General features: G+C 39.3%; 1 protein-coding gene across 8 annotated transcripts in view; it reads left to right on the plus strand.

Moving 5' to 3' along the window:
* Positions 1–2,281: 2,281 nt before the first annotated feature.
* UNC79 (unc-79 homolog, NALCN channel complex subunit) overlaps positions 2,282–27,387 on the plus strand; it is a 106,053-nt gene continuing 80,947 nt past the window's right edge. For 4 of the 8 annotated variants that reach the window (XM_051621924.1, XM_051621925.1, XM_051621922.1 and 1 more), the window contains exons 1-10: positions 2,308–2,329; positions 7,572–7,692; positions 13,302–13,606; positions 17,014–17,184; positions 20,115–20,207; positions 21,512–21,567; positions 22,207–22,336; positions 23,847–23,911; positions 25,186–25,274; positions 26,582–26,622. In XM_051621924.1, coding sequence (XP_051477884.1) covers positions 2,308–2,329; positions 7,572–7,692; positions 13,302–13,606; positions 17,014–17,184; positions 20,115–20,207; positions 21,512–21,567; positions 22,207–22,336; positions 23,847–23,911; positions 25,186–25,274; positions 26,582–26,622 — 1,093 coding nt within the window. Of the gene's footprint in view, positions 2,330–7,571; positions 7,693–13,301; positions 13,607–17,013; positions 17,185–20,114; positions 20,208–21,511; positions 21,568–22,206; positions 22,337–23,846; positions 23,912–25,185; positions 25,275–26,581; positions 26,623–27,387 lie in introns of those variants that run through there. The other 4 variants (XM_051621927.1, XM_051621929.1, XM_051621926.1 and 1 more) reach the window with 4 other exon arrangements.

The raw sequence follows: 27,387 nt of genomic DNA on the forward strand, positions 1-27,387 counted from the left end.
CTTACAACATTTGTTCACAATTCAAAGCATGAGTCTCTATACTTGTATTAACAAACTAGGTGAATCTATGCAATATTTTGACCAAATAACAGATGACTTGTATCAGGATATATTTGGGGCTTATGTCAGGCATGCAGAAGGACTCATAAGCAATAAATTGCTTTCAATATACCTGAATTATGTGCTGAAGTGTGTAGGACCTTGTTCAGTAAATGCAAGCATAGCTGCAGTTTTCAGGCACTTAAACAAAAGAAGAAATTTTACATGAGAATTGGAATTAGTATTTTCTTGGTGTATTCTTTCTTGATCAACCTGAATGTTTTTAGTAGGCTCATCACTGCAGCATGTGAACACTTCTATTTTAAAGGATACCTATGGGAGCTCAGTTCTCTCAGTGTACAGTTCCCTATTGTTCTGTAATGAGCAATACAGCAGTTCAGATTGATTTGTTGCATCAACAGATGGAAATTCAAGATAAAGATGAGACCTGTCTTCAACAGCTTATTTCAGTGTCTATATTTTCATCACTGATGTTCTATGTTGTGAGACCAAGGATCTAGGTCTAGGGCTGTGGGAAGTGGGGCTAGTAGCACCATATGATTTCCCTGGGAATTTCATTACATTAAAAAAATAGAAAAATTCTCACTGACTTCAGTAGGATTGGATATCATATGTCAGTTTCTAATAAGAAAATGAACGTAAATGTTCAGTCTTAAATGTTTAAATGTAAAAGAATAAACTTAAATGTTCAGGTAGCAACCTACAGGATATTGCAGAGAGCCCAACAGGAACGGATTTTTGTGAAGTAAAGCTCAAAGAAATGGAGCTGACTCTTCTTCCAGTTAACTCATGCCTTTCAGCTGCTGATCAGTTTCACTGTTGTCATTGCAGCTTGCTCATACTAGCCAGTGGTAGTGGTTTAAGTTGGTCCTTCTCTTTGTTGGGGGCTTGCAAGCAGCAGGTAGTGTGGAAAGAACTACAGCCTCAAGAAAATACATTAAGAGCTCTATTTTGGACCTAATTAAGTGGTGTTAAAAACATGGCACATTCAGTATTTTTAGAAGATTGTTTTTGAGAAGAAAAGTCAACCTGTTAAATGCTCGTGAAGAGCACCTGCTCCTTCACCACAGTTCCCAGCACAGAATGTTCATCATCCCCAAAACCAGGGCAGCAGTAATTTGGATGCACTGCCTTGCATGATGAATAATAAAACGCACTCATTTCCCTCCACCTCCACAGTGCAGTTCTCTTTGGCTGCCGCAGGGCTACTCATCTAACACAGCCCAGCCTTTTGAGGAGAATATGTTGCAACTGGCTTTTTATCTCTAAATATCAAGGCTCCCATGCCCTGGCTGATGAAATACTACTGCTTCCACATAGCTTTATCATAAGTGTGAAGATCTGAAAAACGGTAATGGAAGGTTTCTAACTCATAGTTCTGAGACCTGGTGAGGCCAAACAGGACGCTGGGGAAGCTGACAGGACACACACAGATGAAATAATTTATCTTGGAACAAACAGTGATGTAAATTATATTCTCATTACTGTGGTCCCACTACAACTGGTCTTTCTATCCCACGTTTGCCTTGCACTGACGGTGCCTGAGGCAGTAGCCGTAGCTGGGACGTTAGGGCAGAACTCAACTCGCATCTCTTTGGGGAAGGGCAGATAAGGGCAGGACCACCCCGAGACGCTTGGCACTCGATGAAACAAGCGGGGATGCTCGGCAGAGGCACCTGCCTGAGGCACACAGCGGGAGCCGAGGGGCTCGAGGAGAGCAGAAGCAGTGAGAGAAACACTCCTGGTTCAGGGATAAAGCGGAGCGTACACACACAGCCCCATGGACAACCCCGGGCAACGCAGCCGCTCTCCCTGGCCGGTCTCAGCTCCCCGCCTGGCACCACCCCGCAGCGGCGGGGCTGCGGGCCGGGGCTGCGGGCCAGGGCTGCGCTCCGCCATCTCCCGCAGCGGCCTCAGACACCCCTGAAGCCCCGAGGGGCACCGCCGGGGCCCGGGGGGTACCCGTCAAGATCCTCCGGCCCGGCTGCTCCGCGGGCGCTCTGGGCGGGCGGGCCGCTCCAGTCTCCCCGCCTGCCCGGGCCGCCCGTGCCCCGCAGCCTCCCGCGGCCGCCAGCCGCGCGTTGCCTTTAAGAGCCCGTCCCCGCCCCGCCCGCCGCTCCGCAGCCCTGCGGCAGCGGTGCCGCTGCTGAAGCCGAGCGGTCGCTGCCGCCTTCACGCCGGCCGGGGGCAGCGCTCCGCGGCGGCTGAGCGGGCAGCGGCGGCGGCAGCAGCAGCAGCAGCAGCATCATGTCCACCAAGGCGGAGCAGTGTGAGTGGCGGGGCCGGGGCCTGGCTGCGGGGAGCGGGTGGCGGAGCCTGCCCGCGCATGGCGCGGCGTTGGTGCCGGCTGTCGGTCGCCCCGGCGGGGCAGCGTTATGCGGTGCCCGCAGAGCAGCTGGCGGCGGGGGAGGCAGAGCTGCCTCCCTTCTGGCTCCTTCTGTCTCGGGCGCCGCCGGGCGCTGGGGGGCAGCGGCTCTCGGAGCATCGCGCCCTTCAGGGGGTGCGTTCGTGCAGAGGCAGCGCCGGGGACTTACGGGGAGGAAATGAGGGGTCAGGCGAGGAGAGTTGAGACCGCCAGCTTAACCCTTCTCTCCACGGTGGATCCGACTGTAGGGACCAGAGGTGACCCATGTGTTGCCATTTTGAGGGTGGTCTTGCTGTGAGACGGAGTGAGGAGAGAGGTGTGCGCTCATTCTCGCCCGTGCTGCTCACCTTTTGGGCGAACGCAGACCAGGTGTTACTGCCTTGCCTACATGCTGCCTGCCACCAGCCCCCAGTTTCCAAGCAGGACCTTCCAGGTGCTGAAAGCCTCCTGCCCGGGTCTGGTGCACCTCCTCACAGAAGGCCACAGGAGTTATAACCACCACGTTAGCTAGATCCGATTGGAGCAAGATCAGATGATGTGGTGTTTGGGACATCAGCATCTGGGCCTTGCTGATGTTCCCACTGTTTTTACTGCTGGTGACAACTAGTGCATCCACAGGAGCCCTGGTGGGAGGCTTAAAGAAAAATACCAGGGTAGTCGAGCTTTTCACCCATATAAAAGCTGTTTTCTCTGCTGATACAGTGTTATTGTTGTGAACCAGGCAGTCTGTAGCCAGTAGTTTGAATTAATGTTTGTCATGATGACATGATGTGATCTGACACTTGATGTGCTGAGACTTGCTGCCTCCTTCCTCCAGGTCATGGGGAAGGATCCCTGTATTTATATATGCCTGTGCTGAACTGATACAAGGAAAATAATACTTGTATTTTTTTGTTTGCTGCTTATTTACAGTGATGGATGATGTTGCTATTAAAATATTATGTGGATGCTAATTTATTGCTGTAGAGATGCACTTCTGGCCTCATAGAGAAACATTATTCGAACTGTGCAGCAGCCCTTAAGTGTGCAGTGTTCGGATCTGTACTGCCTTTCTGTGCTGCCTTACTGTACTGTTCTTTCTGCCTTCTCCATCTCTCACCTGAGTTCTGTAATTGTTTCTTTGTTGTGATACTTATACGTTAGTTATGTTTCTTTCACACTGGCACGCGGAAGAATTTCTGCTGCCTTTTGTTGTGATGCTGTCTTTGACATTTTTTTCCTTTTCTATTCTATCTTCTCAGTTCCTCCATTCCTAATGCTTTTGGTCTGCTCTGTTTGAGCTTCTCTTCCTCTTTTCTCCTTAACTGTTTTTCCTTTTCATCACCTTGTAATGTTCAAGACACTGGTTCTTGCCTTGCCGTGTCCCTCTTGCTCTCTGTTTTGAGGTTTACTTGGGGTCCAGGTGTCAGATCTTTCCACCTCCTAATGTTCTTTTTCATGATGCTCCAGGTAGAGTATTTTCTTAATGGGCATATCCTGTGTTTTCTAACCTACTGAATGTATTTTGTTTAACAAAGCTGCTCCTCTGACTAGTTCTTATGCCATAACCAAATGTCTTTGTTTCTACGAAACTTCAAGATTCGCTCACCTGCAATTTTTGACAAAAGGTGATGGACTCCAACAAGGATTATATTGATGTGCATACATCACTATCAGGCAAACTTTCAAACCCCAGCTGTTGTTGCTGTTGCTTCTGCCCTCATTGACTGACAGGCAAGAACCAGAATGTCTTGGGAAGGAGTAACAAATCATAATGAATCTCAGTTTATCAAGAACAGCAGCAATGAACTACGAATGAGGAAAGAGACTGATGAGAACAGAAGAGCAAAAAGGCACTGGTCTAAACAGGAATCTGTGGTCACCCTACAGCTCTTTAGCAGGTTGTATGAACAACAGGTAAAATTCTGGCAATTTGGGAAATCATCTCTAGAAGTTTCTCTTTATTTGGGACCACACACGTCTTGTATCTCATACCAGCAGTATTGACAGTGACTTTTGTCTTTTGACTTATCAGAGCATGCCTGAGGTGTTCTATTGTATTCAAAGAAAATCAGTACTTTTTCACCTTAAACAGCAGTAACTGATGTTTAGTTGTGGTAAGTAATGTTCTGGGAATGCCTGATGCCCACTCTTTCCTTCTCCAGCACAGTGGAGCAACCAAGACCATCCTTAAAGGCTGCTCATGGTTTTACTCTTGATTCGGTCAGTGCTTAGAAGGGGGCTCAGTAGTTTAGTTAGGTCTGTGTAGATCCTAAAGAGATAACCAGCAAAGCACTGGTTTTAAGTTTGATGTGATGACCCTATGGCAATGGCTAAGTAATTCCACAGAGTCACATAACTTTTTGAAGTGTATCTATGAGGGCTCAGATACTCAGAAAATGGGGTCATTCACACACTTCTGTGTCTTGAAAGGTGGCCAAGTTTTGCTCTTGCCTTCAGAAGGTTCTTTGTGTTCTGGGAGGCTGTGCTGAAATTTTCAGTGTTCTGGAATACCAAACTGAGAGGTGAGGTTAAAACCTTTAGCCTAAAGTTAATGTTAATATTCAGGCTTTATAAATAAGTTTTCTGTTTTGTTATTTTGCCTGGTAGAATTGCGTGACAATGCTGATAAATGGAAATAAATAGATTTTCTTTTTTTCTTAAAAATAAGTGATTCTAGATATCCTGTACCCTTTTAATTAAAGCAAGTAGCTGTAGGGAGGCAGACAGTTATCTGAAATAGATGTAGACTTGAATTCTGACATAATCTTTGGCCTTTTGTTAATTCACTTACATATCTCTGACAGCAAACCGTGGCAGCCATGACAACACGTGCATCTTGCTGGGAATTTTTCTTTGTTGGTTATTGTGAAATGTCATCTGTTTTCTTTGCAAATATGCCTTCATACCTTTTTTTTTTTTTTTTTTTTTTTCCTGGCAAGAGAAACTAGCATCACAAAATGTATTTATAAAGTACTAGTCTAGATTAGTTTTTACAGGAGTCTTCATGACAGTTAAAAAATAAAATAAATTATATCTTTAAATAATCTGGTAAACTGACCTGCAAATCTGGGACTGAAACTTGAGATAGTGGGCAGAAAGAAAAAGGTATGGGTTGAGGAGCAGAAGTCAGATCTTGGACTGCTGCAATAAGCTTCTGTAACCTGGAGTGAAGCACATAACAACAAAATTCCTTTATCCCAGTGGTTTGGGAGGTGTGTATGAATATAGTTATGTCTGGTGTAACAGAGGCAGGGATAAGCTCCTGCAAAGTTCAGTTCATGTGGCACAGGCCTATGTGGTGGCCTGAAAGGCACTGATCTTGCTCCTAGCTATGCTGAGGCAATCTGAGTCCATGTGACAAAACTTCTACTTAGACTTGTTTGGGGGGAAAAGAAGTAGTGATTGATTTTAATTATCCATTAATGTAATCTTAAAATAATTTTGTGAAGTAAACCACTTAAAAGTGAGGAAATATAATTAGAAGTTGCTTATGCATCCTTAATTTATTACTTTTGCATATGCATTACGACAATGTCCCTGAATGCCTTTTTACTTGCTGTTTTCCCATAGTCCCCAGTCCTGTTCAGTTCCATGATGGGCTTTCTGCCTATGATGAAGCAGCATAATCTCCTGAGGGAGACTTTTGTCTGTAGAAGCTTCACTTGCTGCAGAAACTGGGAGGGTACAGTCAGTACAGCAGGAAACAGGGAAAGGATGATCGTGATTAAGGCAGTTGAGTGGTGAAGACTGGGTTTCTTGTCATGCCACTCAAGCCAACAGTATTATTCACTTAAGGATTATTTGAATGTTCCTCATTTTATGGATAACTGACTTAAAATTGTCAAATCTCATTTGTGAGGTGTGAGTGTGACTGAGTGCTCACAGATGCTCACCCAGCTTTTGTTTACTGGGTATGAAAGTCCTGTACTCACTGCAGTCTTCACTGGCAAAATGGCTCTCGGCATCTCAATCTGAGCCTCCAACAGTGGGTATAGACAGTTTGCTCTTGGTCCTTCAGTCTTTTTCTGTAATATGGATACAATGTCACCCTTCTCCTTCAACTTGTCCATGATACAGAAAAGAATCAGAATGCTCAACTGTTGAAATACAGCAGCAGTGAGAAGGTGTAGGGGTGTCTCTCAGGAAGTTAGTGCCCCTCAGTTCAGTGGAGGACTTAATGGTATTCATCCTTTAATACATGCCATTTGACAATGAGAATATAACAAAGTATTGACTAACTGCTCATTTAGGAAAAACTATTTATCTTTTATTCCAAAGGAGCCCTGTAGGGAAACAAGGTGTATCTTGGTATAGTGAAAGACTGTCATAATCTATATGCTCAAGGGTTGAGGACACTCAGAAGCATCTTCCCTTTTAACTGCCTAACTACACAGTCTTGGTGCACTTCTAACATGACTAAGAGTTCCCAGCCAGCTCTGCTTTCATTGACTCTGTGTCTTCAGAGTGATGCTGTGAACAGCTGCTGGGCAGTCTTGTGCCATGTAGGCAATGTAAAGCATTGCAGCTGTGGCAAGTAATCACTTTTTTCCAACACTTAATAAGGTTCCTTATTAGAAAATAAACTCACTATTATTTCTAAAACAAACAGTTTTGGTGTAGAGCTCCTAGTGCATTTTGAAACTCCCTCCCCTGCTTGATTGTATTTCCTAAGACACTTAAATAAACAGCACATATCTTCTCATATCTTCAGTTCATTGCATAAAGTAAATTTATGGCCTAAAGCTCCCCTAGTCTTAGCTTATATCTGAGCTTTGGCAGTAGAATTATTTTTCTGTCTCACATGAACCTCCTGTGATCCAATGACTCATTCATTATAGGTGAATCTTGAGATCCTTGGAGACACAGAAGTGCAGATTGGTTGTTTTCTTCTTTTTTTCAGGTTTATTGGTGGTTTTATTTTAATTTACTAGCACTAAGTAGGTCTAATACAGATGCAGGCATTCACTTCCATGCCTTCCCCTTGGCACTCTTGTACTGGTGTTCTCACTTTTTTCAATCAAGGTAGAAGGAATGTAGAGACTTTTTGGTTTTTACAGTTTAGTTCTTAAATTAAAAAAACATCAGAAAGAGATGTAATTCTGTCAGAGTCTGCAGAAAAACCTAAATGAAAGTTTTTGTGTCTGTTTTTTTGTCTTTTATGTAGTTGCTTCCAAAATCCGTTACCTTCAAGAATACCACAACCGGGTTCTCCACAACATTTACCCTGTGCCCTCTGGAACTGACATTGCAAATACTCTGAAATACTTTTCTCAGACGTTATTGAGGTAAGTTTTAACCAATGCTCTTGAAGAAAAAAGAGCTAAATAATTCTAGGGGGTATTGATTGACTTGGAATTAGTTGCAAGATTTAATGGGTCAATGCTCAGCCAGAAAGAGTCAGAGCGTAATTTAAGAAAGCAATGGTGTGAATTAGTCTCTTCAGTGGCTGTTGCCCAATTTGCCCAGTTGAGCTGCTTATTGAGTGGCTGATTCTAAAATAAACTTGGTTGATACACATTTGCTTGGCCCTAAGACTTAGCTGAATGCACAAACATGCTGAACTTGTGAGGAGAGGAATTTGTGACCTACAGAGTCGTGGTGCCTCAGGATCCTGGAGCAATGAGCCAGATGAGCAGAACTAGGTTCTTACTGTGCCATAGTTCAGCTGGCTGCCAGGTTTGGATTCTGGTTCAGTCCCTTATAACAATGCAAGTAGACACAGTGTTTGTATACAGATCTGGATTTGCATGGAAACAACAGGTCAGGATTGTTGTGGCTCGGGATTTTGATTTAGTCCAATATTCAGTAATAATATCTAGTACTAAATACTGGATGACTACAGAATGCAATTTGAATAGGAAATACTACCTCTTGCCTTGACAAAAAGAGATAAAAATTGTGAGACTTAATTAGGAATTGTATACATTCCACAGTGCTACCTAGTGGATTAATATTTTTAAATTGTTTTTAAAATGGCTTTTGACAGTAAAGGGGTGATTTTGTCTGCCTGGGTTTTGGCTGGCACTAGTTTTCACATCCAGGAAAATACAGTTAAAGCTGCATTTCTGTGCTTAGCTGCCTGTTTTATACCTGGAAAGATTGTCCTTGCTGCCATTTTGGAAATACAGCTCTTTGCCTTATTTCATGAGCAAATATTAACAAAATACAGTTAGCCCATAATGTACCCATACCTCTATGATGTATACAAATTGAGAACCAAGAATTTAAATTTGGAAGAATGACGGCAGTTCATCACAGTGTTTGTTTAAATCACATGGAATGTACCAAAATTCTTGTTTATAAGAAGGAAAGATACAAAGGAATATTCATTTTCAGTGGAACACCTGTTCACTGCAAACTGCAGACTTTCCTGCTAGAAAATTTTGAGATAATTGTTTAACCACTGTGAAATTTTGTTCCCTCATATTTAGAGTGTTGAAGTAACTTATGACAACCAGTAAGGCTTTTTTTTTTTTTAAGGTTAATAAATAAATTTTTATCTCGTATTGCAGGAATGTGAGAAAAACGTTCCAAGAGCCACTGATGATAGTTCTTAAATGTGGCTCTGTTCCCACATCAGGCTGTTTTGAGGCATTATTTTCATGACACACACTTAAATTACATTTAAATAAGGTTATGTATGACAAAACAGCCTCTGCTTAAATGTTGCGAGCCTTTAAGCTGTTAAAGCAAAAACGTTGGACTTGGTTCTGAACATTTTCTCTCTTAGCTGTAACTACCAAGTGCTGGAATGAGATCCGTTGCTTTTTGGGCAGAAGGACAGGATGGATTTAGAGTCTGCTGCTAACAGGAAGTGTCTTTATACCACTCCACTGTCTTCACCTAAGCAGTACAGCTGATGTGTCCTGTGTCACAAATTCTTCACACTCCATGAGCAGTGATGTTTCTGGGCTTACTGAAAAGGCTTTATACTTGCCAGCTCTGAGATCAGATAAGAGATCAGGGCAGCAACTGCACAACTGAGCCATTAGTTTTCATTTAATGTTCAGAATGGGACTGAACCAAAATCCTTTTGTTCATAATGCTGAACCTCATGGGGCAGAAGTGATACCCAGACTTGATATGCAGGTCTGCACAAATGGCTTTGTCCTTCATGCTCTGGGATCCGATCAGCCTCAGGACTAAAAGGGCACCAGAAACTGAAGCTAGAACTTGGATCTAAATTTAAGTGAACTGAGTTCTCATACTTGGGAAGGTCAAATCCACATCCTGAATCCCTTTAACTGGGTAATTTAAACTGTGGGTCAAAGCCTGAGTGCTACTGTTGAACCAGTATAAGTTTATACACTTGCTGCTACTAAGAAAGAAGCTGGGTAAGAAAGCAAAACAAAACACACCTTGTATTTAGTGTGGCAGATGGAAAGAAGGAAACTTCCACCCACTGTGTGCAGATCTCTGCAAGATTTACCCTAAAACCAAACAGATTGGTTAAGAACCTTTCTGAAGAGCATGTTCGGAAATTTCTTTGAATATTTTGCATGCTGAGTCTTCTTTCTGCCTCCTACACTGAGACTCCATTGTGCAAGGTTTAATATCAATGGTAGAAGTACATGGTGGAGAATAATCTTTCTAGCTTGAGACAGAGCATATGCAACGAATCTAGTCTGATAAAAGAATACTGATCAAACAGCAGCAAAAATGCCCATCATTCTCTGGACATTTTGGATCTGGTCTTCAGAATTGTTTTCTTGTCATCATCTACTGTTTTAGAATAACTTAAAAACTATTTTCCTGTTTGATCTGTATCTTTGCAGCTGAGTTTTTTAGGATAAAGATTTCTTGATGAACGTATATAGTCAAGGGAATAATGGAGGAACAGTGATTAGATTTGGAGCACATTCATATCTGGTGTCATTCTGCTAGCAGAATTGGATTGCACAAAGGAGTAATTTGCCCCTGTGCTCTGTTCGTAGCCTCAATAAATCACAAGCTCAAGGGTGGGGGGAACAGATGTGGAATGGCTGAGAAAATTAAATTCCTTTTTTCTATGAGCAAACATCACATAAAATCACCATAAGCAATGCATAGCACATTGATTCTTTTAGTTCTTCCTTAATTTTCTCTTTGGGCAAAAGCATTTCTTTACATTACAGCATGAATTTGTTTCATGCCCTGCTCATTTTCAGTATTTTCTCCCTCATTTGAGGAATGATCTACAACTTAATAAAGATCTTGCAGAACAGTTCATTCTTTCACAGTTTCTTGGAGAAAATTCTCCATATGGATTTCTAAGTAAAATGTTTTACATAAATTAGTTATAAACGCCCAGTGGCTAATTAAGGGTCAAACTTGTTTTGCTGCCTTGGCAAGGTGCAATTCCCTTGTAGCCATTTTAGGAAAACTTTCCTGGAAGGCAGTACATTTGGGATAGGTAAGCATGGAGTAAAGATGTACAAATTTTTTTTAAAAGCCCTAGCAGCTTTGTCACTCGTCACAGAGCAAGTTCAGTGTGAAGTTATGGCTTGCAGACACTCCCAAGATTTCAGTACTTAGTTTGAACAGAAACAGGAGCAAACTGTAAGCATTGTATCTTGATCTTAGGGGACTTCCTAGATTTTCAGTTTTTGTTCTTCTGTTTGTTGCTTTTAAAACATATGGGACAGGCAGAAAGCTGGGTCTGAAAGTTTTTTTGTTTTATCTGAATTTGGCATGGTTGCAGCTGGAATTTAGATATGATCTCAGTGCTATTCCTGAACTGAACAGAAGGGTACCCTGATCAAGATACAAGGCAGTGTACTTTGGCCTCTAATCCATAGATGGACCTTTGCTCTGTGTTAAAAGAAAGGGAAGCCTGTAGTGTAAGCTCTTGGTCACTGCCATACACTTGGCAAAACAAGGATTAATTAATACAATACTATCCTTTCTGGGAGTAAGTGTGCTTGAAGTGGTATGTTGGCAAGTGAAGGGATGAGCATAATCTGTTAGTAGACAGGGAAGGAATATAATTTAGCACCTTCATATCTCTAAACATGAGCTGCAAAGTATGGCAAATGAACATCAAACAAATGAAAAGAATCAGCACTCTGAGAATTTGTTTTTAAAGTCATACTAAATCTTAGGTGATTTTCTGGTACAATTTCAGAAACGCAGTTATGACATTCACCACTTTTACTGGACATTGGGTAACAGAAATAAAAATAATCTGCCAGATATGTAAGGCACAATAAAAAAGAAAAAAAACATAAAAATATGTAGTTTCTTAAAACAGACTATGTCTGTCATCTGACTGCAAGTGTGATGTCTTAGTAGCCATTTGGCATAGAACTGTACTAGTAAAAGTGTTTTGTGGCAAATGAATGACACCTTCTCTTATGAGATAAAAGTGCCTTGATTTACCTGTGTTTTACAAGCACCTTAGCAAGAGTTTAGCTTAATTATGTAAATTGTTGAATTGACTTGTGAGGTAAGATATCTGTGCTAAGGTGATAATACAAAGGGATTTCTGTACTATTGAAGAGGACAGAGGTTTCCAGAAGTGTTCCCTCTTGACATAACTCTGGTCTTCGTTAGTCAGTGGAAATTTTAATATCACTGGCTTGTCTTTTGTGAGTTTTAACACTGACTTTGGGAACAGAGTTAAACCAACAGCGACTGCATTTGGAAATCCCAACCACTTAGAGGTGCAAAATGTACTTTTTTAAAAAAAGGGCATTGTGTGGGGTTTAATATATTTAAAAGGTGTATTATATTTTATAGGCACATATGAAGATTTTGAACTAACCCTATAATTGCCTGTTAACTAAAATATAACACTGCTTAAGTGACAGTTTATTTCTATTAAAAATAGTGGTTTTCTTTTTTTTTAAAAAAAGCTTAACATGTTTACAACCATGTTTGCAACATTCTTAAAACGACATAACAAGCTGGTTGACGTATAGTCTCTATTTTGATTCCCACTAAATCCTTTTCATTTTTTGAAATTATGTCTCCTTTAGTTTATAGTGAGTTTTGTTGAATAATAACGTAAGTAACAGCAGGAATGTATGGTAACATACTGTCTGATCTGCAGTTACATAATTGGTCTTGCTTGCTTAGCCCTTAGATTTTTGAGGGTAACTATTTACCCAAGGAGTGTTTGTATTCATAAGGTAAAATGTCTCCTCCCTAAACATGGGCAAAATTAAAAACACACATAAACAGCCATTATCATTAGCTCACAAACATATGCTAAAGACCATCTACTATATATTATTTTATAACTTTTCCAAATGTAGTCTAGTTAACATTTTAGAAATATTATATTATTTCTAAATCCATGTGCCTGTTTAAACTTCATTATCTCAAATGATACTGAGTGAGTGGTCATGAAACAGTATCATAATACACATACAGACATTATTTTAATGCAATAAACATGTGATTTTTAAGACTATCTTAACAAACACACATGTTTATTCTTTGCTAAAACATGTTTCTGCAAGTGCCACACCTATATTTTGCATGTTTTCAGTCAGTTGGTTCAAAAGATTATAGGGGGGGGAAAACCGAATCTCTTAAAATCTCAGAGCAAAATACCAGCCTGTTTTGACACAGCTATTTTTCCATAGCAAACACTTTGAATTTTCAGAATTTTTCTCAACTGTGAAACATGGGTAGGGCACTGAAACATGCATTTTTATATTTTTGCTCCTTATGAACCAGATAACACATGAGATGCAATGAAATTTTCCTAGATGTCAATTTTTAATTCTCTTAATCTTGAAGCATGAAAGTGAACAGTTGATAGATTTGTAGACACGCTAGTTTTGGTAGCAATTGCATCTTATGTGGGATGTATCTGGTGTTTTATTATTTGTTTTATAGTGTCATTTCAATGTAATGTGCTGTTCTTTGTGTCTTTGTTGTCTCTTTTTTTTCTTTGTCCCCCCAACAGCATTTTGTCCCGCACAGGGAAGAAGGAGAATCAAGATGCCTCCAATTTGACAGTGCCCATGACCATGTGTCTTTTTCCTGTGCCATTCCCACTCACCCCATCTCTAAGACCACAGGTCAGTTCCATCAACCCTACTGTTACTCGCTCCCTCCTTTACAGCGTCCTGCGAGATGCTCCATCTGAACGTGGCCAGCAAAGTCGTGATGCTCAGTTATCAGACTACCCATCTTTGGACTATCAAGGACTTTACGTGACACTGGTGACACTGCTGGATCTAGTTCCCTTGCTACAACATGGTCAACATGGTAAGCAGGCCCTTGAACCCTTCCAGTACGCTTAACTTCAGTGCTGTGAATCCATGAATAATCCATAAATGCAGTAGAAGAGATGGGCCTAAGCTGACCTGGATCTGGAGTTCAAAACTTCTGGGATGTGTTTATGTCCAAGTGTTTGGTTTGACTTTCTTAAATAAAAGTTATTTTGCTACCCGTGCATTTGGGTTTGAATTCTGAGGTTGTCTGATTTTTAGTGATACGCTGGTGGTATGTAACTAAAATACAATGGTATGTAGCAAACCCCCATACATATGGGCCTAAAAGAACCTGGCTTTTGAATTTAAATCTGCTGAGATGTTTTCAGACTGTTTTTTTTTTTGGGTGGCTCTCTTAAAAAGGCACAAATTGCTTGTAGATGTATATCTGGCCTGTAACAAATATGCAGATTGAGTGTTTGGTGAAAGTCCATCTCTAAATAGAATACAGTATACATTTAATTGAAAAAACAACCCATGGTAATCATGATTTGAGATGGCTTTTAAATATTCCTGGGTAAAAGTGTAGCATTGTCTCTGTTTGACTTACAGAACAGCCATATTTTCTTGTGTTTTGAATTGGTTAAATCACAAGATTTTTTTAATGACTGTGTTGGATTTATATGGTTTTACCTGAAGTTCTGCCTGTGTCTGGCTTGTTAGTCTGTGGTTTTCCATCCTGGGATTCAGGAGCCCAGTGTTTTCCCTATGTTGTATAAGCCAAATATTAATTTTCACCATGATATCAGGGTGTATTACTTACGTAGCTCAGTATAGAAAGATTGTTGTTTCTGTTAAATGCTGAATTCCTTTTGAGGTGTTAGCAGCATGCTATGAATCCAAGGCTACTGTGCTAGGAAATGGTATCATCTTGCAAGAGAGGTCTCCTAGCAAATTATAGACTTGTCGACTTAGCTTCAATTTCTAGCAATGGTGGAGTTAATAATCAAAAGAATCTTTTTCTAAATAGATAGCATGGTGATAATTAACTACCAGTGGAGACCTGTAGAGAGCAAATAACATTGAGCAAACATAATTTATTTTTATTGCAGCACAATGGGTCTTCTGGCAGGGTTTTCCTGTCCTTAGTCAGGCTTTTGTTACTGTGTCTCTTGACATCCTAATAGGGAATCTGGGACATATGGCCCCCATTTGAGTGAGGAAAACACTCCAGGACTAATTACCAGTGGCTCTTGTCAGCTGGAAGGATATACCAAGTGGGAATGTTACAGGAGTCTGTGCTGGCTCTAGTGTTATTAAATATTTGATTTTTTTTATACTTGACTGATAGGAATTAGAGAGCACTTTGATTTATGGGGGTTATCAAGGTGGTGATAGTAACATCTTTTGTGTGCAAGATAACTGATCCAAAACAATCTTGGCAAATTGCATTCTACTTTGAAACATCTTTAAAGAAATGAAAATATTATGTTTAAACAGGAGAAATCAAAGGCAGAAGTGAAATGAGGGAAATACTAGCTTGAAAGCTGCCCTGCAGAGATCTGGGTGTTACAGCAGGTCAGAGGTAGACCGTAAGTGACTAATATATTAATGTTATTCTAGCAATATGTAAATAGGTGTTTTCTGTGGGAGACACCCAAAGCATTTTGTTTATTACTCTAACAGCCCTAGTCCTATTCTGACTCTCTCAGTTGGAGTACAATTTTCAGTTTTGTCCATCTGGCTTCAAGAAAGACAGGGACCATTTGGGAGGAGTCCAGGAAAAAGACACAAGAATGATAGGAGGTCTAGAAATGTGAACAGTGAGAAAAAATGGAAATAACTTGGTTTGTCTAGCTTAGACAAAAAATGGAAGACATGATAATCATATACAAATATGTAAAGGTTGCTGCCAGGAGAAATAAACTAAACCAAAGTATTTGTGGTTACAGTTGATTAGAATAAGAATTTATAGACTTAAACTGCAATGATGGAAGTTGTGTTAAAAAAAGGCCTTTTTATGATAAAGTTGGTTAAGCACTAGGATGAATTGCCAGGAGAAGGAGTGAACAGTCTTGCAGATTTTAAAGAACAGTTTAGATAAATATCTGCCAGGAATAATTTGGTTGACTCATACTTGTGGCAAGGAAAGGTGACTTGCTGTTTTCTATGGTTCTGTGTATAAAGATTTAAATTTTGCAATACAACTTGTTGTTTATTTCTCCCTCAGCTTAGCATTTGACTAAAAGTAATACAAGTTTTTTTTATCAGAACAGTGTTGTTTGGGTAAGTACAACCGGGTGTGCCAGGCAGTCCTGAGCTTTGGTTCAATCACGTTATACAAAACTCTCAGTGCTTAACTATATATTAACTATATATTGCAAGAGAGAAATACTCATTAACATTAAGGGTCTGGTTAGACCCTTGCACAGAAGACTTGCCAGAACCACTGAAATGGAGTGCTGATTTTAATTCTTACTCATTATGTTTGCAGCTAAAGATTTCTGAGCACTTTACAGAGGCAGTTTTAAATTATCCTAGTTACACAGATGAGCCTGAAGTCCTGTGTAACATACTTAAGGTTACAGTGTGAGTAACAAAATTAATCCCTCTCATGCAGGGGAAAAGCCTGAGGATGATCTGAGATCATTGTACAGGTTCAAACTTGGGGTTCATTGAGTTCTCTAACCTTTTTTGGAGGGTCGTTGACTCAGCTCAGTTCCTTATTTCAAAGAGGTTATAAAGATTCTACAGTGCTCAGATACACAATAGCCTATCCCTCCCTTTGGATCTTGAAATGTTGCACATTTCTAAAGTATCCTTTCCAAAGAGTTGTAATATAATTACATTAAGTATGGATGTTCTTGATAAGTATTTATTTCCTTTTAAGCCTGGGCTATAACTGGCCTCAGTGGCTTCCCAGGAAAACAAGATCTATAGTCTCAATAATGTTGTTTGAAAAAATACTCCCTGTAGTCTCTGTGTGGGGGTACTTTGTGTCTCTCTTGAGGGTAATGAAGATAAAAATCTTATTTTTCTATGGCTAATAAGGACTAGAATGCTTTTTACAAAAGCAAGCCTTTTAATACCAAAGTGCATATAAAATTCTGATTTTAATAACATCTCTGCTTAAATGTAGGCTTAAATACTTAAATGTATGTTAATCACTGTATGATTAAAATCAACATTGATTTTAATCAATGATTTTACAGGCTGTAGTATTATTATTCCCACCAAACTCCTCTGAGTACCCTTCAACAGCTGTTTCCCTCGATTTTAGGAGGGGCTTAAAAATGATAGGTGAAGTCTCTTGTCTGTAGTGACAAACTTCCCAAATTACTTTGAGGGAAAAACTTGAATTTAAATATAATTTTTGAAAACAGTTTTGTAAACAAAAAAATACATAGCAATAATTATTTTTCCATTGTAATGATTCTGTATTTATTTCCTTTTGTTCAACAGATCTTGGGCAATCAATTTTTTACACTACTACATGTTTACTGCCTTTTCTCAATGATGATATTTTGAGTACTTTACCCTATACAATGATTTCAACACTAGCTACCTTTCCACCATTTCTGCACAAGGATATTATAGAGTATCTCAGCACATCTTTTCTGCCTATGGCTATATGTAAGTAGAACTCATGCTAGTGTTGTTATGTCTCAGGAAACATGGTGCTCTGCTATAATAGTATCAGACCGTAGGAGTCAGAGTTTGATCTGTCATAAGAATTGTAATGGGACATCAATCTACTGTATGTATCTATGTAAAATGATTCCATGTGGCTATTTTTCAAAGGGAAATAATTCTAAAATTCTAATAATCCTAATAATTCTGTTACTGTGGGAATTCTTCCTTCATTTAAAGGTGAAGTTTAAGGAACACGTTGTTTTCAGACTCAGAACTTTCAGTGCCAGCAGTGGGAGTTCTGAAAACAGAATCAATGGGCAAACTGCTCCTGAAACAATAGATGCAATAGCAACATGTGTTGGTTTTGAATCTGGACTAAATCTGCATGTACAGGAGTGACTCTTCTCAATGTAATGATGTGATGAATTTCTGATTTTTCTTGCTCCCTCTCTTCTCAGCATTTTCTCTTTAAGTTCTTTACTAAATAGCTGTGCCTATAATGTCTCCTATTCGTAATTGTTAAGACTAAATCTGACCGTGCCTCCCTGTTTTTCTCTTTCTTTCTTTTTTCTTTCCTCCTCGAGGGTGTTTCATGACTACATAATTACATAATTCCTGCAGAATGTGAATCCTGACGTGTGTTCTGAAGGTTTATCTATGTACCTCATAAAAAGCTTGATGGGATTTGTGTAGTAGTGAGGAATTTAACCACGTTCTGCAGAGGAAAGCATTAGGATCAATATTGAAAAACAGTTTTAACACTGGGACAGCTTGTCAGAGAGGCTGCAGATTCTCCATCCTAGCAGATTCTCAGAACACAACTGGACAAGGTCTTCAGTACTGCTCTGCTTGCCCGTTTTTTTTGAGCAAGAGGGTTGGGGAAGGTGATCTCCAGAGGTCCCTTCTGACATCAGTTATCCCATGATTCTGTGAGAATGTCTCCGCTTTATCTGTATTCCAGAGCTTTATGGAAAAACATTAACAACTATGTAGAGAGATCAACACTGGTTTCATTTAAACACGTAGAAGATGCTGTTAGAACACAGAAAGAAGCATGCTCCAGTGTTTTGGGATTATGATTTCATGGAAATGTATCACCTCCATTTTCTCACCCTCCTAGTCAGTGATCTTGGATAAATCCCCAAACTCTTCTGTACCTCAATGTCCCAATGTAAAACAGTCCCTTGTAAGACATTGCAATGATGTTTCCTCTGTTGCCTTTGACAGGTCTAGTAACAATATGCAAAAGAAAATTACTAATATGTATTTTATACATATGTGCTTCTCTTTGGGTTAAGAGCAGAATGTTCCATTAAACTCCTTTTTCTTCCATTATTGTCGCCTGTTAAAGAACACCTGATGTAGGTGACTTAACCCTGTCCTGTCTATCTTCAGATCTGTAAAACTGTTCTCCAGAACAACTGACTGAGCCAAATCTTTGGCTTATTTAAATAGATATTATTTCCCAACTGCCTGTGGCAGAGATTTCATCATGTGGAGCATGGGAACAACCTTTGACATGCTGCCTTTTTCCTCAAACTGGTTTTGTTAAATTTCTGTATGAAACCTGTCTGCTGCTCTTTAAATTTGTATTGTAGTACTGTGTCCTACTTTTCCGCTGATGGCCACATTTTAATTGCCATGTTAGAGCTGCTGAGTATTTTGTAATTTAAATTCATACAAATTTACCTTTCTGTAATAATTTGGGGGCCCTTATGAGATTCAAAAAAGAATGAGTGAAGCGCAATGAAGCAAGCCATAGTAGTGTTGGGTCATGTGGAGAAAAAGAGAGAAATTATCCATTTTCCCTTCCATTCTTCTTTTCTGGTTGGGTGCTCTTTTAATTAGTGTCCTAGCCTTTACCCACCAGGAGTGATCTTCCCCTTTGCAAGGCAACTGCAGATCTGTGTTCAGCTCTGAATCAAACTGAAAGGACGGATACATGAGATGGTATAAGCAGCTAGAAGGCCAGATGTGGCTGTGGGGGTAGCGGGGGGAGATGAAAGCATCTTACTGAGCCCCCAATTACAGTTCTGTGCCTCTATCCCAAATGCTTGGTATTTGGGTCCTGCCAGCTGGGTTTGGGAAAATCCTGTGAACGAGGATGGGGAGGTACACGCTAGGTTCCTGTGTAGGCAATTCAAAGCCCTATTGCCATGTTATAGTTCAGCAAATAAACACCTACACTCTACAGGGTTTTTCCAAGTGTACCATTTGCTAGTTACTGCTTATTAGGACACCAGAAGGAACTCTAGGCACTTTATACACAAGGTCAAAGTTACTACAGTTTAGCTGTATTTTCATGCTACTGTTAATTGTCTTAGCAGAGTTCACATAACAAGGGGAACTAATCTTTCTGGTATGTAGCTATAACTTTAACTCCTACCATGTGCTCCCTGAGAAGTAATCTGTGCCATTCACCAACAGCCAGCAGCCACCATCAGCCCCAGCCCTCCACTGGTACATCTCAACAGCAGAATTTCAGCTTTTTTTCTTGTTTCTTTACCCTCCACTTTCTCCTTACCTGTCCTACAATCCAAGCCCTAGGTGCACTTGACTATGCAAATGACATTGTTTTGGCCAATCTGTGGGCTGTGAAGGAGTGTGCCTGAGAAGATCACTGGTTAATGCAACCCTGAGAATGAAATCTTACTGACCTGGAAAACCAGGTGTGCACTCTGTGAACCAATGGCATAATCTCAGTCATCTTCCAGCAAAAAAGGGGTACCACCTTCTTCTATATAGAATATTTCTAGTTTTTTAGGGGGTTATAAATTTTCTATTTTATGTTTTTAAATGAGATGGAACCTTGACAATTACAAGGAATTTTATTTGCATCAGTTGGAATCAGTTATATGCTATTCTTGCCTAATTTTCCTTGTTACATGGTAGAAAATGTTTTACTTTTTTTTTTTCCCTTTTCTTTCAAGTGGGATCCTCAAAAAGAGAAGGTGTTCCAGCACATGTCAATCTATCTGCATCATCAATGCTAATGATTGCAATGCAGTACACATCAAACCCAGGTATGTGTAAAGATGTAACATAGTATCATTCTCTAAAGCTGAGTCCTGAAGTACTGTGCTAACTGCACTCAAGAAAGTGCAGACGATGGGAAGAATCTGTCTCATCATGTAACGCAGGATGAAAAATGAAGTATTTTAGTCAAAACTAGAATTTCTGAGCTGGGTGCTTGAAGCGATCACTAGGCAGATAAGAGATCTCATTGATGAAGAAACAGGATTTGGCTGAGGATCAGACACTCATTTACTCTTGCTTAACATTAGAAAATAGTGTTGATATAAAACATCAGTGTCCGAGAGAAATCCCCACTCACTTTTACTATAGAAATTCATAGGAGTATTTTTGTCTTATGCTAGGATTCATATCTCACCAAGTTCAAAACTGATGCTATTATTGAAACATGACAGGTAATGCTGGTTGCAAGATCAACAGAACTGTAATGAATTTAAATGTAATTATAAGTAACTAAACACAAGGCCACTCTCACGCTGTGGTGCAGTTCCAGTTAAATCAGTGGGGTCACACAACCAAATTAAAATGATATTCAGCCTGAGGGAGCTGTTACATTCCATGATGATGAACTATCTCCTGCTTTATGTAGGTGGGTAGACTGTCTGTGTGCGTGTAAGAACCACCACACTGCAGTGTATGAGAAGTGTTGCATCATGCTCACGTAGTTCACAGCAGTAGGTAAAACCACCACACTATTTTTGAAAGCCACTTGCACAAGTGATGTTTTTTTCATTAAGTGGTCTGGTTTTGTTAGTGAATTCCATGTTCTAGCCATCTGAGGAAAATGTTGCCCTGTGTTTTTTGAGAAGTCAAACATGTAAAGCAATTAATTTGGCTTTCATGTTTGTTTGATGAAGAGTGGCTTCTATAGCCTGGGGTACACTTGGGGGTAAGGGATTATTACATGTGACTTGCATTGCTGCCTCAAGATGAAAGACAAGATACCAATTTACAGCTTCACATTTTGCCAGAGGGACAAAGTGCAAGTGAATTGGCAGATATCCTTAAACTATATGTGTCTGAAAAAGATCTTCATTGCTGTGCAAAAAGATGTCCAGTTATAATATTAATTATCTTACTGCATTCCTTGACAGAAACAAGTTACTAATATTTAATTTCTGATCTTTTGTGATCTCAGGGCAATAATTCTTAAGCAAACCCTTTAAAATAAGAAGTAATTAAATGAGGTATAGAGTTTTAGACTAACAAAGCAAAGCCAAACAGCTAATTACGTCACTTCTGTAACTTGAGTTTCCATTTCAATATTATGTCTATATTGTCTTTTCTCTCTCAGTGTATCATTGCCAATTATTGGAATGCCTCATGAAATATAAGCAAGAAGTATGGAAAGTAAGTTTATGATCATATATATTTTCTGGAAATGACCGTATTTGGATAGTAATGAAAACCAGATGGCTTGAAAATTGAACTGACGGTGTAGCAAGAAGTTATAAATAATCTTTATATATATAAATCCTCCTTCTGGATTATGGAGACGAAGGTTCCTTTCATTTTTAATTTACAGAAGCAGCCCCGTGTTTTGTAGAACAGAACTCTGTTTCCTAAACACTGTTTGTGGCTCCAGTTAGCAGAAATTTTAATAACCTTCAATTTTCTCAGTTCACGTGGAACTGAACTTTTATGATATCTATTTGTGAGTATTGTCTTTGCCTAAATCTGATCTGGATCCAGTTATTCATCTGTCATATCTCTTTGCGCCTTGGCTAGACAGAAGCTTCATTTACTGTGTGTTAGTATGCTGTGCAGGGTGGGTGGTAGCTGTTGGATGCTCTGATCGAACTCAGAAGCCAGTTCTGAACATGTTAAAATGAGTCATTTAATGTGCCTCTAAGAGAGTGCAAAGGCTGTTTGGTAGGGCATGAAATGTATGTATTTTGTGTGTTTAGGTGTCTTTGAACACAGGTAATATGTATTGAATTGTGTTTTGTTGCCTTGCAAGATAAACAGCTTGTATGTGCCTTCCCTTAGGATTTGCTATATGTAATAGCCTATGGACCATCCCAAGTTAAACCTCCAGCAGTACAAATGTTATTTCACTATTGGCCCAATTTAAAACCCCCTGGGGCAATCAGTGAGTACAGAGGACTGCAGTACACAGGTCAGTACAGCTGTTCTTGTGTAAGCCAAAATAGAAAAGAAACGATCAGAAGTGTGTTAATGTCACATGTTTACAGTTCTGTGATGTATTTTGTAATATTTTGTTCAATAAGTTGGTACTTTCGTAAGTATATACAATATAAATTCCTGTGCATTTTAAAAGATGATATGAAAAATAAAACTGTGATCGTGGCTAGTAAATGTATTGTGCTACTCACAATACTAGCTAAGCTAGAACAGGAGAATAAATTAATGCAGTGTTCCAAATGGTCTATGAGACTGCTGCCTTCTTGGCCTCACAAGGGTTCTGGCTTATGTTCCTTTCCGTTACTGCTTTGACTGCTTTTTTTGTGCCAGCTGCTATCGCTGCTGCTGTTGCTAAGACTTCTTATCAGGCTGTTAATGTCAAAAAAAGTCAGGTGATGTCAGGTGCAGTCAGTGTAATGGATAAATTCTCAAGGTTGACTGCAGGGTGAAAATGAGAGACAAAGTTAGGAATGCAGCTGGAGCTGAGTAGATGAATGGTACAAAGTCTGGTGTTCACCAGACCCCAGTGATACTGATGGGATTCTGCTTCTGTGGTGGGGCTGCCCTGCAGTAATTAATGACATCCTTTTCCTGCTTGTCTGTCTTAAACTGTTTCAAATAATTTCTGTTGCATGGGATATGTTGTGTTCACTTATAAAATTTCTGGACATTTTAAATAATAAAAATGAAGGATTGGAAGAGACCTTGAAAGACTCTCTAGACCAACTCAACTACATCTTAAATGTTCCTGATACATTTATCTAATATTTTCTAAAGTCTTCCCCTAAAGAGTTGAGATTTTCTTGACATTTAAAAAAGTCTCTGCTCTGTATCACTTCTTTTATGCTATCAGGTCTGTAAACTAAGCATAATTTTCCATCTGAACCATTGCTAGACTGGAATATTTCTCCTGTGTATAAATTTTCTGTTGGTGTTTCCCACAATAGGACGAATATTATCTGCAGTGGCATGGCATTTTGATCTGGGGGCATCTCTTATAGCATCCAAGTGCTGCCACTTGAACATTCCTTGGTTGTTTGCTTCTTGTCATTACAAAGCTTAGACTCCTTCTGTGGCTGGACCATTTTTCCTTTCCCATATCTGCTTTTTCATTTTGCCTGGGAATGTTACTGAATTTACTCAGATCCTCCTACTACCATGCTTCTGGAGTGAAAGATAATTAATTCAAGGTGTTGGTGAGATCAAGAGGGGTTTACAACTGGGATGTCTGCATCTTACTTTTTTTCCATTTCTTCACTGAGTTAATGGTTAAATTCATAATTATATCCCAAACAAGTCAGTAGGTATGTATATTCTAGGTTGTTAATTGTAATTATTATGCTTCCTGAGGAATGGCTCAGTCTTCCCTCATGTTTGTATAGTCCTCAGAACAAGAGGATCTTGTTCTCAATTGGTACCACTAGACACAAATAATATAAATATATTTTCTTTGTTTATTAAATATCTGTGTTTTTGTTTTGCAGCTTGGAATCCTATTCATTGCCAGCACATTGAATGCCATAATGCAATTAACAAACCAGCTGTGAAGGTACTGCTCCATATGCTGTTGTTGTGTGCAGGTGACCAAGAGCAGGAGCTAAGGGAACAACAAAGCCTATCAAGACCAAGGGGGATGGACATTTGTGAATAAGTTAATTGGCTGCCTAAAGCAAGGTCATAGAATGGTTTGGGTTGGAAGACACCTTAAAGATTATCTAGTTCCTACTCTCCTGCCATCGGCAAGGACAGATCCTACTAGACTAAGTTGCTCAAAGCCCATCCAACCTGGATTCAAACACTTGCAGGGATGGGGGCATCCACAACTTGGACAACCTAATATCTAATCTAAATCTACCGTCTTCCAGCTTAAAACTGTTCTTCCGCATCCTATCACTTGTAAAAAGACCATTTCCAGCTTCAGATACTGGAAGATGGGATATTTCCTCAAAATACTGTGGGCCAAGACTTGATACTAAACATGAGGATGGTTGCAGAGCACTTTATAAAATTCTAAGATGGCTCCTGGCTAATCTATGCACATATTTATGCACATACGTGTAATCAGGAAAATAAGTACATAAATATTACTATATAGAGGAAACATTATGTCAGTTATATAGGGACATGTTTACCTTGTTACCTTGATTGAGGTCATACAATACACCTAATCTGACTGATTCTAAAGCAAATAATAACAACAAAGCTTTACTTGCCTGTTCTAAAGCCCTCTTTGAGGGAGAGACATCTTTCCTGTTAATGCACAGGGTGACAAAAAGTGAAATTGCTGGATGAGGATCATAGTGCAATTTGTGGCAGAGGCAAGAACAGCATCCCAAGTCCAGAGAATGCTGCCATTAGGTGTACTAATTAATTAGTTTGTTTTTTTTAGTTAAATATGTAGATTGAACCAATTTTTCTGACATCAATTAATATACTAAAATAAAATACAGTAGTCAAAAAGCTCTTCAGTGGGCCTTTTCCACAGCCTATGATACTGACGGGGCACAATGGTTACACCTATCTCACAGGTCATGTATGAATGCGTAACACAAAATGTACTTGTCTTTCAGAGTGATAATACTGATATTGAAATATATCCTGCTCTCTTCTCATAGGCTGTAATTTTCAGTTGTATTCCTCTCTTTGTTAGATATAATTTGAGATCATGTACTGTCAGATGCTGAGCACCATCTTCCAGAATACTGAATGTTCTCAACACTTACCAAAGCTGTGTTATATTGCGTGTCCTAGGATTAGAGTATCGGACTTTCTCAATGAACTTCATTGAACATGTGTTAATTGTTCTCCTTCTCTGTGTTTTAGATGTGCATTGACCCATCCTTGTCTGTGGCTTTGGGTGATAAGCCACCTCCCCTTTATCTTTGTGAAGAATGCAGCCAGAGAATTGCAGGGTAGGTAAACTAAGAGCTGGAAAATAGTCAGGTATAGTTAGACTCCAAAGTTCAGAATTCTGGAGTTATCCTTTATTTCAATATGACTAGCATATAACTTATATAGATATATATACATTGAAACTGTTGAAATACATGGGCTGCACTGACTCTCGGTATGGATAAGGATTACAGAAATTTGCCCTACATGATGAACATTTGCATCTAGCTTGAACAGTAGTGAGCTTTAAAGTTAAGATGTCTGAACAAATAGAGATTCAGCTGTGCATTGACTGTGATAGGGGGAACCTCATTAATGTATAAGCTTTTGCTTATGAAACATTTTTTCTCCTCATCCTTCGGTTGTTGTTGTTAAAAGTGGGACATTGGAATGAAGCTCTTTCACAGAGACTTCATTACTTTGCTGTAACATGTATTTTAGATTATTCTCTAGGGTACACTCTGAAGCAGCAGAGTAAAGAATGGAAATTGGTCCAGGCTTGTCCAGTACCTGGAATGACTATAGCCTGAGATGAACTAACCTCACTTATTCTTTTGGATTTTATTCTACTTTATTCTACTTTATTCTACTTTATTCTACTTTATTCTACTTTATTCTACTTTATTCTACTTTATTCTACTTTATTCTACTTTATTCTACTTTATTCTACTTTATTCTACTTTATTCTACTTTATTCTACTTTATTCTACTTTATTCTACTTTATTCTACTCTACTCTATTCATTTTTTGAAAATTACTAATTTGTTTTGCATGACTTGACAAGATTTACTAATACTTACAGAGTTTAAATCATTAGTTCAAATTGACAAGGTTACAGGTAGTTCAGGTGCTATATGGGGTTTTTTGTTTCCACTTGAATACGCCTTTATGTCACACCAGCTGTTGGAAAAGCAGTTACATCTCACCTTCAGGTTTTAAGTTGTCATTGATTTAAATCTACAGGAAAAAGTAATTTAATTTGGTGGAAGCATAGCTTCTAAGGAGACTCACAGAAAATGGTGCTGGTACTTTTTTTTTTACTGTTTGTCTGTTATTCTTCATTTTAATTTCTTAGCCCTCAGACTTTCAGAGCACACACTATTTTAATTTGATATATTTATGCCTTAAAACATAGTGGATCAATATTAACAAAGCGGTAATTTGCAGTCAGACAGGCACAACCATTTATAAAACTACGGTTTAAAAAAAAGCAGCTTCAGAATAATGTCAGTCCTACCACATTAATTTGGATAAACTTCCTCTGTGCAAAAATAAATGCATATATAAATGAAAAATTGAAAGCTAATCAGATATACAATTTTTATAGGGATGACAGTGAATGGTTGATTGATGTTCTTCTACCACAAGGTAAGAGGTATTTTAAGGGTAGGTGCAAACTCATCATAATTGAACAACTCTAAGCTTACTGCGTTACGTGAAATGATGCATTCTATTCTAAAGGATTTTTTTTAGAATTTTAAAGTAGCTTGTACTTAATACTACTTAATGTCTTTAAAGTACTATGAAAAATTGACTAATCCTTTACTTGAAATAGTATGCAGCTCTTTATGTGTGAGGAGATGGAGACAGTTGAACAGATTTTCAAATCATGAAGGATCTGGAAGGGGCTTGTCCTTCTGGTAACAGCTTTTAAAGGTGTAAGACTGTAAAGGATATCAGAAAAGGACATGAAATATTTTTCAATGATACAGTCATTGATCCAGTAATTGTCCTTTGGCCAGTGAGACAGCCTGACCTGATACTATCTACTAGAATGCAGAAAAAGTTTGTTGACAGATTAGTCAGTATTTCCTGGTTTTACAAGGATAGTCACATATTCTCTGTACTCAGCCCTCTATATTTTCTGATTCAGATGTTGCCAAGGCAACAGACTGAATAGCTGCTGCTTACAGGTTGAATCTGCAAATGTTTTACTATGGAATTATGGGCCACAGACATAGTGGCTGCTTCTACATTGCTCATCCATCTATACTGATCTTTCACCCTGAGAGCTTTCACAGGCAGTGTAGGCACATAGCCATGTCTCCCACAGCATGCCACAGTGATGTGCCTGCAGGTGTGCTATTACAAGCCTGTGAGGCAGAAGCATAGCCAGGAGGAGGATGGGATACA

The sequence above is a fragment of the Apus apus genome, chromosome 5 (assembly GCF_020740795.1).
Source record: "Apus apus isolate bApuApu2 chromosome 5, bApuApu2.pri.cur, whole genome shotgun sequence".
Classification (NCBI taxonomy): domain Eukaryota; kingdom Metazoa; phylum Chordata; class Aves; order Apodiformes; family Apodidae; genus Apus; species Apus apus.